Source organism: Lactuca sativa, chromosome 3 (assembly GCF_002870075.4).
Source record: "Lactuca sativa cultivar Salinas chromosome 3, Lsat_Salinas_v11, whole genome shotgun sequence".
Lineage (NCBI taxonomy): Eukaryota > Viridiplantae > Streptophyta > Magnoliopsida > Asterales > Asteraceae > Lactuca > Lactuca sativa.
The window spans coordinates 86289219-86302082 of record NC_056625.2 but is presented as its reverse complement, the minus strand read 5'-3'; the positions used below and the strand labels follow the sequence as shown (position 1 = coordinate 86302082).

General features: G+C 35.1%; 1 protein-coding gene across 1 annotated transcript; it reads left to right on the top strand.

Moving 5' to 3' along the window:
* Nucleotides 1-7992: 7992 nt before the first annotated feature.
* On the top strand, nt 7993-12309 carry LOC111919011 (O-fucosyltransferase 39). Its single transcript, XM_023914620.3, has 10 exons — nt 7993-8303; nt 9281-9343; nt 9448-9529; nt 9624-9694; nt 9776-9864; nt 9967-10170; nt 10267-10543; nt 11230-11457; nt 11538-11735; nt 11813-12309. Exons 1-10 carry the CDS (start codon nt 8193-8195, stop codon nt 12029-12031), a joined length of 1542 nt encoding a protein of 513 aa, XP_023770388.1. The 5' UTR covers nt 7993-8192; the 3' UTR covers nt 12032-12309.
* The last annotated feature ends 555 nt before the right edge of the window (nt 12310-12864 follow it).

Sequence of the window (12864 nt, the reverse complement as noted above, 5' to 3'; positions counted from 1 at the left end):
CCAAAAGCAATCAAAAGATTACATTGTTTGTCAAAAGCAAAGTACATTGCTAAAACTAGATACTATAATTACACCATTGTTTTTCAAAAGCAATCAACATAACCATGACAATATATAACCTAGTTCAAAATAAGACAATGTTTGTCAACATCAACCAAAACAATACATAAGCACCTAAAAGCCACATTTATGGGACACCTTTCCCTTTTTTGCTAACAGCTGCCTTCACTTTTGCACTTCCATCCTTCACTTTTTCACTTCCATCCTTCACTTTTGCACTTCCAGCACCACCAACATTCCTTGAAGTTTTTGATCCACCAGCCTTCACTTTTTCACTTCCAGCCTTCACTTTTTCACTTCCAGCCTTCACTTTTGCACTACCAGCACCACCAACATTCTTTGAAGTTTGTGATCCACCAACATTCCTTGAAGTTTGAGAACCACCAGCCTTCACTTTTTCACTTCCAACCTTCACTTTTGCACTACCAACACCACGAACATTCTTTGAAGTTTGTGATCCACCAACATTCCTTGAAGTTTGAGAACCACCAGCCTTCTGTCCCTTGCAAGTCCTTGCATTATGCCCATTTTTGTTACACTTAGAACATGTCACTGACTTTTGTGCTCTTGACAATTGGTTACCTTTCACCAAATCCTCAACCTCCATGGCAGATCTCCTTCTTTTTTTCTTTGGTCTTCCAATGGGCACATGGTGTTTTGGATGGAGTAAGGTTGTAGGGCATGTAGACTTCTCCCACATGTTCCTTCCATTGATTGGCTGAATTGTAAAAGAATACATATTCTTCCATGTTTCTAACCAATACGTTCGATGGACCCAATGTTCAGGTATCTTATCAATTTCTTTGTTCTTCAACATCTCCCACATAGTTGTTATTGCATGTGCACATGATATCCCTATTATTTCCCACCTTCTACATGAACATGTTTGTTGGCCCATATCTACCATGAACTATTCCAGAAATTTTTTACTGACTGGATATTTCCCATTCCCACAGAAAACAGACCTTAATTGTGTAACCTCTTTCTTCAGTTTTCCAACCCATATGGTAGTTGTAGGAGTCAAGGGACCTTCAGTTTTATCAATTTCCTTTTGCACAGTTACAATTTTCTTCATTAAGTACTCTCTAATGTACTCCAAACATGTAATGATTGGTACATCACGACCTTCAACAATCTTGCTATTTAGAGATTCACACATATTGTTAAGCATAGCATCTGTATGAGCCCTACCTGATAAATCATTAATAATGCATTAGTCATTGTTACAAACTAATGATCTAACATTAAAATCTACTTGTAAAGTGTGAACGAGACCAATGCTGAGGAGGAATGTTTTTAAGCCACTCATACACATCATTATTAAGTTTTCTAAGTTCCTCCATTGATCGCTGAAACTGTTGAACAGTAGATGCTTTTGCACAATCCCATAGCTAGTCTTTGAATTGCTTTGCCCTCCAATTAGCTTTCATGTTTTCATGGATATGACGAAGACAATAACGATGCTCAGCGCATGGAAACAACTTTGCTATAGCAGGTAACACTCCCTATACATGGAATAATGTATTAAAAGTACGCCATATATAATGTATGAATTTGATATTCAAATTAATACCTTTTGTTTGTCTGTCATAAACGTAAAATTTGAGTTGGTTCCTAAACCCAAATCATCCCCTAGACAAGTTAGAAACCAAGTCCATGAGTTCGTACTCTCAGATTCCACAACAACATAAGCCAGTGGTTATGTTCCATTATTACCATCAATTCCCTACATAAGTAAAATTTCACAATTAAAGCACCATCAATAACCTAAAATACAACTTTTTATAATATAAATGTAGTTCATATGAAAAAAAGGTTACCACAGCTGAAAGTATTTGTCCTGGGTATGGACCCTTCATAAAAGCACCATCGAGACCAAGAAAGTCTCTTCTTCCAGCAGCAAATCCCTTTTTTAAAGGACCAAGACAGATGTATATGCACTTGAAAGTTCTAGTTTCTGCATTTGGATTTGGTTCACTCTCTACATCAATCTTCACAGTCGTGTCTGGGTTATGTTTTTGAAGTTCTAGAACATAATCTCTCAATAGAGTATACTGACCAACATAATCCCCTCGCACTTGATTGAGAGCTTAAGTTCTAGCCCTAAACATTTTCATCTTGGAAAGTCCCACTTGGTAATCACGTTGCAGTTGCTATTGTAAAGCACGAATTGGAATAGTTGGGTTAGATTCCACCCGAGTTGCAATATTTTTGGCGAGAAACTTATAAGTACAAGCTTTAACATTCTGAGTTTGGAGACAACGATGTTATTTGTTGTAAGATTTGACCATCCAGTTTATATCACGTTTCTATTTACTAGCGTAGAGGCTCCACAGACACTTCTCTTCATCTTTATTGTTGACTTCTTGTTGACCTTCCCCACTATTGTCTAAGTTTCCTAGCTTTGGTATTGTCCCCCTACACATAACTCTTACCCTATTCTTGTCATTTTTTTCAAAACCAAGTTCCCTTTTTGTCTCAATAGCATGGAGTTTAACTCTTTCTTTAAACTCTTGGGCTGTATTAAAGGTTTGAAGGATATAAAATGGTTCAGCAACATTTGCTTCATCATTCTCGTGAGCTCATTGGATAGCTTTGATGGTCTTCTTTCGTTGACCAGCTGGACCTTCATCCGAAGATGAGCCTGGCAAAAGTACCTCGTTATTTAGTACTTCATTAAGCTCTCAAACTTCATTCTCTTCTTGTACCACAATGTCATTCATACCTCCAACCCACTCTGCATCCATATCAATGTTATCATTGAAATCATTCATGTCAACTTCTACATCATCTAAGATGTTGTCATTGTCAACATAAAAGTCTATATCATCGGACTCACTGGATTCATAACCACTATCATCGTCAAAGTTGTCCCGACTTCCAAATTCTTCTTCGTTTATGTCCTCAAACATGTCCCCACTTTCAAATTCAGCACATGGATCCTCTCCATCCTTGTTACCATCCCCAAATTCAACTTCATTTGTGTACTCAAATTTGTTCCCAATTTTAACTTCAACGCATGGATTTTCTTCCTTGTCATTATTCCCATTATCAATAACAGTTAAGTCCATATTGTTATTTCCAGTAAGGTCCATTACATTAGCCTCTTTAGAAGTATCCCCAACAACATTTTTTTTCCCCAGTATCATACAAATCTAAGAAAAGCCTACGAGAACATGATGGAGGTTCAATAATTTCCTTTATTTGAATTTTTGATTGATTTGGGGATATTGTGTATGTATGTAATTGGGTTTTTCCATGCTCAATATAGACTTCAATCAGCTTATGCTTGGAAATGAAGGTACCCAGATGTCTCACATCCTAATCACTACCCAAAGCAAATAACCCGAAATCTAAATCTGAAAAAGGTCGTTTAAAGTGATAGTACAAAGGTATACCTTCATCAACATAGCCTAACTGTTCCATCATTTCATCAATGTCATGCACTGAGAAAGTATCCATGTCGAGTAAGTCCACATACGTTTGTTTTCCTTTGATGTACTTTCTTCCAAGGAATTTGGTAAATCTCCACCATGGTACAACCTAATGGAAAAGATTGTCGGATGCCCCCTATGAAATAAACCCACTTCAGATAAGGTTTCAACAAAATCGAAGTTATAGAAGATTGAGAGTGAAAGAATACTTACAGTAACGACGTCCAACATCGATTTCCTCCATATTTGCACGTATACGCCACAACACCATTGCGTTTCAGAGGCGAAGATATCACGATTAGGATTTTCTTATCTCGAGTGTGAAATTTTTGTCTGGGTTTTCTGAATGAAAAGATGGAGTACTGATCAAAATGATCGCCTCTTCGTATACAACATGGCGGTAACACTAAAATATTAAAAAGACAAAAATGCCCTTACGTGCCTTGCATGTGGGGTGTTTTAACGGAGCAACTAGACGAAATGTTAAGTGAGGGACTAGGTGGGTTACGGATTTTACCATTAAGGATCATCCGAGTTAAAAATCTTACTCAGGGACTAGGCGCGCAGGTTACCCCAAACCACAGGGACCATCCGTGTAATTTACCCTTTAATTTATTAATTTCCCTATTATGATTATTATTATTAGTTAACATTGAAACGTTTAAATTAATTATTTTATATATTTATTTGTTTTTATTTTATATATTTATTTATTTTTAAATAAATTTACGTGACAAATAATTTTATAAAATGACATTTTTTCCCAAAATATGAGTGTTGCATCCGTCTTTTTCATAAGTAAGGGCATATCTACTCTTTTGAGCTACATTACTACATCCTCAATTTAAAGTCCGACAATAATAATTTGTTTTACTATAATTCATTTTATAGTCTAAAATGAGGCGACTATAAATTTCTTTTCTCTAACATCTTCAATTTTATATTTATTTTTCTCTAGTAAGTCACACAATTCATAAGTATTTTAGTTAAAGGGTTATATAATTGTAACACCCGTTTTATAAAATGGATCAGTTGGTAACCTGAAGGAGTTAAACGTAAGGTTTTTGAAGATAAAAATTTGCAACGATGTGGTACATGGATGCCCACAACGTGACATAGATTTTATGATCGCACTTTTTTTGGTGAGCACCACAGCGTGGCAAGTAGTGTGCCACGACGTGGTGGTTGTGGTAGCCCAAGCCCATGAATTTTCAGGGTTTCTTTTGTATTTAAAGCCTCTAACTTCAAGATTAGGGCATCCTCTCAGCCTCCAACCTTCCTAAATGAAACCCTAGCCCCCCTAATGATTCTTGTTGTATTCTTGGTGTTCTTGAGGTTTGAAGACTTTGTTTACACTTTGGGAAGAAAAGAAGGCATGCTTGCTAGTTATAAGAGTGTATCTACTTCAGATCTTGCATCTCCTGCATCTTGTGGAGCTTAGGAAGGTATAAAGCTTAAAGCTTTATCATCCTCTTCTTTCTTTCATGCCATGAAGTCCCTTGTAGAAGTGATCTTGGAGTTTTGGATAACTCTATAACCTTAGGCTTGTTTGGTGACCATTTTTTGTCCCTAGGCGACGGAAAAAATGTTAAGCCTTGGTTCCCTTTGCTCCATGCACAAGTTGAGGTCATATTAAGGACTTTATGGACTTAGATATTAAGATTTTGTCTTGTTGTAAGTTCCTAATGGATAAAGTTGGAAACTTTATCCATTAAGTCTTTGAGAAGGACTAGATCCAGAGTTTTGGGCTTAGATCTATAAGAATTAATCTCTTAAAGTTTTGACAACAACCACGACGTGACCAAGGAGGGCCCACGACATGGTGAAATGCTTATTCACATTTGAGTTATCTTGGCGTTCCCACGATTCGGCCAATGAGGGTCCACGACGTGGAAAAGTCTTGCATGCCATCTATTTTGTCTCGACATGCTCACGATGTGGCTAAGAGGTCTACACGTTGTGGTGGCTGTTGACTTTTATTGATCATTGACCATTGACTTTTGACCAGTTTAACTTTGGGGTCAAACCTGGAGGATTTGATATGTTGATTGATGATTTATCTCTTTTGGTGTTCTTCGGTTTGCGGGATTGACCAATACAAAGGGTAAGAGTGTTGTTGTGCTTCTCCGGTTCTTCAGTTTAGGTCAGTTTCTCACTATACCATGTATCCCATTATATATAATTTGCATGGTACGATATTGTTATTGTTAGAGTACATGTATGCTAGTTGACTAGGATAATTCCTTGTTTTATATGTGTAATGTAGGGCACTTAGTTTCATCGTATGTTAGACAAGGGTCTTGCCGGTTGACTGTATGCTACGTATGTATATGTTGATAGGAGATTTGTCAGGTCGGTGCTAGAGCCAAACACTTTGTGTGGATGCATTGTATATATGATGGAATATGTGGTATATTAGGGAACTCATTAAGCTTTATGCTTACAGTTGTGGATTAAATGTTTTGCAGGTTGTTTGTGTGAAGAGCTCGGCGGGACTATACACTCGCATCGAAGTTATTCGTTTATGCGGTTTTTAATTTGACTATGATAATGTATTGTTTTAATCAAATAAATGTCATTGAATGGTTTTTGAAACAAGGGTTTTAATTGGTTAATCTATTTTATGAATCGAAAATCTTTTGTAATTTTGGGATGTTACAATAATACATATTATAAAGTGAATCAAAAAGTCTATTTAGAAAATAGTTCATATACAAGAAGTCCGAGCATTTCCAAGGATCAATTGTACTTACTACATGTCTCTAATTCTCCTTTTTATTTTATCTAATGTTTGTACTTCTCATCCATTATAGTAGAAGAAAAATAGTAAATAAATCCACAAAATATGCAGCCTCAAATATTTAATCTTAAAACGAAGGAACCAGTATATAATTAGAACCGCGTTTTAAAGTTAAGAAAGTTATGGATTTGAAGAATGGGGTTGGAAGCTTAAATTCTAAGAGGCAATGAGAATTCCAACACGAAATAAAAAATGTGAAGATAGGAATGTGTATGTTAGAGAAACAACGGATCAATTTGTTTTCATAATACGAGGAAAGTTGAAGAAGTTATTAGTGTAACTCCCTAAAGTCATGATTAAGATAAATGAAACCAACATATATTGTTGTTCCTGATGCAACTCCAACTTCATCACAATGATAATGGTGAACGTTAAGGTGTGAGGACCAAGAAAGGAAAACAAGGGAAGGGAATGGTGGGGTTGGGGTGTGAGCCTTATGTTTATTTTATTTTTCTATAATTAAGTTTAATAACAAATATTAATAAAAAAATAGGTATCTGATAAGGTCGGTGGGTATGGTCATCACACCAACCCTCCACCACCTCAACATCATCTTAGTTCTTACCATTTTGCACCACAACCTTGATGGTGTGGTCATTACAGGAAGAGATAAAAAAGAAAGAAAGAGAAAAGAGAAAATGAAGAAAGAAGGAAGAAGACATTTGTAAAGATAAAATAGAGAAAAAAATGGTTGTCACCGATTACTGCTTCATATAGGGATCATGATCTATAGGGTGGTGTGCACTTCTTGGTAGTTGGTCCAGGTTGACATCACGATTTAATCGTGAAGACTGTACTGCATGACCTAAGAAAACTGAACCAAAAACACAAATCATAACAAATCTCATCTTTTAAGTGCTCAATTAAAAAAAAAAGATAAAAACGACATGGTTGTTATCAACCACCACTCCATATATGTAGGCATCATGTTCTTAGGACGGTGTGCACGGTATGTGGTTCATATCGGGCATCATGGTTTAACTGTAAAAGCCATAATGCATAATCTAAGAAAGTCGGATGAAAATCAAAATCATAAACAAATCTCATCTTTTAAGCGCTCACTTGCAAAGAAAAAAGGTTACAGACAAAAATTATGTACTTTTATAAATCACATGGATAATCATTATAATTTTGCTTGAAATAAACATCTAAATAAATTATATATTCCCTCCGTCCCAAATTAATAGTCTATTTTTGACTTTTTAAGTCTTTTTTCTTTAACTTTGACCTTAAATATTTTTATTTGTGTTATATATTACTTGATAAAACTTATAAAAATGAAAAAACATTTAAAATACAATCCATTCATATATTTTGCATCAAGTATTATATATCAAAAATAAAAATATTTAAGGTCAAAGTTGAATAAAAAAGACTTTAAAATTCAAAAGTGGACTATCAATTTGGGACGGAAATAGTATATTGTTTATAGATACTAAATAATTGAAAATTCATTACTTTTATTAAAGACAAAAAAAAAAAGGAAAGCTCCTATAATAAAAACACGGTATTTTTCTATTGTTTTTCATGACACGTAAGTTTTACTAAACGGTGACTTTCTCCGCCTTCAATGCATCGACATCTTCCGATAAAGCGACACACAGTCACACCTCATCTCCATGCTAATTAATTGAATGTTTGCAGCTGTTGTATTGAACCTTATTATATACGATAGCACTTATTATCACCGAATATAATATTGTTTCCGAATGTACGATAACGAAAGAAGACCCCATGTGAGATTAGATGCTTTTACTCTTGCTCATTGACCTCTCTGCCACTCTCTTCACCCTAAACTAAAGGGTTTTGCTCTTCTCTTTCCCATTTTCATTCACACCACCACTTCGCCAAAGCCAACGCCAACGCCACCGCCACTGCCACCGCCACCGCCGACAAATATGAACCTCCACCGCCACCATCACGGCGGTGTGTCATTTTCCGCTCTATTGTTCATCATTTTGTCCGTTTTTGCTCCATTGGGGCATGGCTCCTCTTCCCCAATTCTGTCGGTGAGTTTCTTTATTTTCTTTTTTCTCTCGCAATTTAATCAAAACCCATTTTAGATTTAAGATGTTAATGTGCCTATGTGTTTGTAGGAAGCTGGGATTTTTTTTTTGATAATTTTATGAAACTTGAATTCTTTAATCCCCTTACAGGCTTTCATTCTTTCTGGGCATTTTTTTAATCATCCAATTTGCTTGCGTATTTGCCATTTACAACGTTTAACTTGTTTAGGTTTATAAATTGCATAGATTAAATGTTGATGCATCTTTCATGATTTCTGGGTGTTATTCAATTTCCATAAATAGCATAATTTCATCATCTAAATTCACTTGATCCATAATCGAAGGAATAATGTATGTATCCTAAATCACATATTCACATGGGACCTTAAAAGTTCCATTTTTTCTGGAAACCCGCGAAAATTGTTGAACACTCCAATTAACTACAAAAATTGAATACCTGGAAGCCGATTTCCAGCTCGGATACAGTTAGGGCACAACCGTGTTGCAAAAAGTCTCAATTTTTAATAGTTTTCAAGACGAAATTTGCTCCTGTCATCGTTAACCGATTTTATAGTCATTGATGGTGTTTTTCGCATCATGTTTCATGTTTTAAGATCTGTAGAAGAGGAAATGGAAAGTACGTGTTTGGATTTTTTCGCCTATTTAAGTCATGTTGCCAAATCCAAGAAGATATGATCAATCTTCATTGTCGACTACGAAAATCACTTCCCCAATTCGATCATATCAATACAAAACTTTGCAATCGTCAATATTTTTTGTTATAATATACAAATGAATTGAAGTACGTAGCTAGTTCTTACTTCTTACATTTAGCCCTACCCTTTTTGAATCTGTGTTTGTCTCTTTGTAAATTAGCAAGGGTATTTCATGGCATAATATGGTAATTTCTTCATGTTTTAAGGGGTTTAAACTTGAAAGTATTATTAAGCGTCTCATAGTCTGAATGTGTTTTTTTGCAGGAATTAAATGGCCCAAAGCTTCGGCATTCACGTTTATTTAAGAGTGCGTTACAACACCAAGTTGTGAGTTTTTGATTCGACTGATAATTTTCATCTTGTCTTGTAATATTTTATTTATTTATTTATTATTTAATTTAATTATTCAATTTCTTTGCTTTCTTGTTTAGTCGGATGAGCATTTATCTGATCTTTGGGAACCATTGTCCAACCAAGGATGGAAACCGTTTGTTGAATCAACAGTCACTTCTTGTAAGCAATTTTTAAATTTGGACACAATTTAAATAAACTTAATATTTGTGTTCATATGTTTAAAATTTCTAATGGGTTGATTTATGAACTAAAGCATCGATGCCTGAGTCTTCCGGATTCATCCAAGTGTTCCTTGATGGAGGATTGAACCAACAAAGAATGGGGGTATGTTTTGTACATTTTCAAACTAAAAGGTTCATAAACGTATGATATTTTCATTTATTCATATGAACATATTTTTATTAGATATGTGATGCGGTTGCCATTGCAAAAATCCTCAATGCAACACTCGTGATACCATATCTTGAAGTGAATCCCGTTTGGCAAGACACAAGGTCTTTTTTTTACACCATAAGATTCTATCCACAAAACATTTCAATTTCAACATTTAAATTATTTAATCTAATATCTTCTTACACATGTGTTTAAATTCGCAGCACTTTCGAGGATATTTTCGATGTCGATCATTTTGTGAATATATTAAAAGACGATATATCGATAATTAGAGAATTGCCCGATGAATATGCATGGAGCACAAGAGAGTATTACGCTTCCGCCATTCGATCTACCCGAGTTAAAAACGCACCTCTTCATGCTTCACTAAATTGGTATCTCGAAAACGTCTATCCCGTTTTAGAAAGGTTGGTATTTTTTTTTACTTTTTTTTTCCTAATTACATACCTTAGAATAAAAGATTTACTAATCACATGATTATACTCTAATGGCGTTTTTTTTAGTTATGGGATAGCGGCAATTTCACCATTTTCACATCGATTAGCTTTTGACAACATGCCAATTGAAATCCAAAGGTTACGTTGCAAAGTGAACTTTGAAGCATTGGTTTTTGTTCCTCATGTTAGAAGTCTTGGTGAGGCACTTGTGAGTCGTTTGCGGTACCCGATTGTTGAAAGTATCGATGCGGTCTCCGGGACCAAATACATTCGACAAGTTGTTGATACCAAAAGTGGCCATGGAGCCGGCAAGTTTGTCTCCCTACACCTTCGCTTTGACAAGGTACTGTCGTCTGTCTGTCTGGATAAAGTGTTGTATGCATAAAGTCTGTTTCTTTTCCAGACCGTCTGAAGTCTGAATGAGATTAAATGACTATTTTACACTTACATTCCAAGTTTCCAACAAAAGTTTGTCACAATAATCATTAGGTTTAAACAATATTCGTGAATTTTAACATGAAAGGGGTTTGGAGGGGAAAAAATAAGGGAAAATAGGTAAAGGATTAGTGTGTTAATACATTAAGCCAGGTTTTTTGGATTAACCCATTAAGTCATTCTGTCTAGATTAAGTCAACAAAACAACCATGTATAATTGTCTAGATTAAATGGTTAACCTACTAAGCCCATTAAGTAAAAAGAAACATCTCCCTCTAGATAAATTATGTTTAAAAGATGGGGTTAATCTAAAAAAAGACCTTATATTTTGTGTTTTTTTTTTCCGGATTAAACCTCATCTTTATTTTTTTTCATGAAAGACCTTGCATTTTTTTCTTTTTTCATTAAGTAAAAAGAAAATGATGACACCATCTTGGGAAATGAAAGGTAAAAGTAAAATGAGGGTAGGCAGGATATGATTTTCTTTTTTAAGTCGTTCTTTCAGTAAAAAACACACATACACACACATATATAGCTTACCAGATTAGGTTATGTCACAATTCTCATAATGCTAACATAATTATGTATTCTTAGGATATGGCTGCTCATTCGGCATGTGATTTTGGTGGAGGAAAAGCCGAAAAGTTGGCTTTGGCTAAATATCGCCAAACCATTTGGCAAGGAAGAGTCATGAACTCCCGTTTCACAGACGAAGAGTTAAGAAACCAAGGAAGGTGCCCATTGACACCCGAAGAAATCGGATTATTACTTGCAGCTTTGGGTTTTGACAATAACACCCGTTTATATCTCGCTTCACATAAGGTCCGGATATACACACTTCATTTTGATAGTATATTATATTATTAAAGGGTATTTTCGACATTTGACTTGTGTATATACAGGTGTACGGTGGAGAAGCTAGGATCTCAGCCTTACGCCAACTCTTCCCATACATGGAAGACAAAAAGAGCCTCGCCTCGTCAGCAGAGCGGGCCCAAATAAAAGGGAAAGCTTCTTTATCGGCCGCTGTTGATTACTATGTTAGCATGCGTAGTGATATCTTCATCTCTGCTTCCCCTGGAAACATGCACAATGCAATGGTAAACAACTAATAACTAATAACTAATAATTAAGTCGTTTCTTTTTGACTTAATGAGGAGATGACTTAATATGATAGGTGGGACATAGAACATACCTAAATTTGAAGACGATAAGGCCAAACATGGTGTTATTGGGTCAGATTTTCATGAACAAGAGCATGAGTTGGGTGGATTTTCAAGAAGCGGTGGTGGAAGGGCAAAGAAATAGGTCAGGGGAGATAAAGGAAAGAAAACCAAAACAATCAATATACACGTACCCTGTTCCTGATTGTGTGTGTCAACAATTGGGTGTGTAGTTTTGTTGTCGCACATATTAATTGTTTATGGGTTATTGTGATTACTTGAAATAAGGCGTGTTAATTGTTACTTGAGAGGTTTGGTCATTGGTGTTATACTGTATTCTTCCCACGTGAGTGTTGTATGTTGATAGGGTTTAGTGTTGTATGTGTTACTGGGGATCTGATACGTAAGGTTATATACTGTAATTTAAACGATTGAGTTCTTATGCTCATGTTATGTATGTATAATATTTAGTTGTATACTACAATGAAAATTTTTGCTCATGTTATTTTTATGTATTGTCTTCTTCTGTCTTTAAAAATTTCTTCTTTGAGAGTCTCAAGTGACTTCTTAAAGGTGTGTTTCTTGCATTTGCATCTTCAATAATGAGTTTCTCTAGAACTTTATTGATGTACTTTTCTTGGGAAAGCTTCAAATAAGTTAAATCCCAAACACCCATTGATTTGATGTGTGGTTTACATATTTTTGTGATCTTGATTAGCTTTGTAACAATCCTTCCACCTTCCTTTACTACGGTAAATTGAATATCATATTTCATGTTAATAATACGAGGCAAGTTGGTTCTTGAGAACAATATGTGTTATAAAAAATATAAAAGATAAAATTCGGCTAAACAAAATTAGTTTTTCTTCTTGAAAGAAAGAAAGAATCATATGAGATTAAAGCATGTCATACAAAATTGCAATATCGTAGTGTACCACCTGGCTTCTGGTGGTAAATTTATCCTTAATTCGGATTAAATAATTATAATAGAGTTTAAATTATTTGAAAAGATGGGAGTGAAGTCTTAAAAACTGAAGTTTGGATTGTTGACATTTCAAGATAAGGT

Bases quoted from the DNA above. Each gene is read 5' to 3' on its own strand.
- LOC111919011 (XM_023914620.3), top strand. From the start codon at position 8,193: ATGAACCTCCACCGCCACCATCACGGCGGTGTGTCATTTTCCGCTCTA. The intron at 9,530-9,623 runs GTAAGCAATTTT...TATGAACTAAAG, and splicing joins TGAATCAACAGTCACTTCTT to CATCGATGCCTGAGTCTTCC. The intron at 11,458-11,537 runs GTCCGGATATAC...GTGTATATACAG, and splicing joins TATATCTCGCTTCACATAAG to GTGTACGGTGGAGAAGCTAG.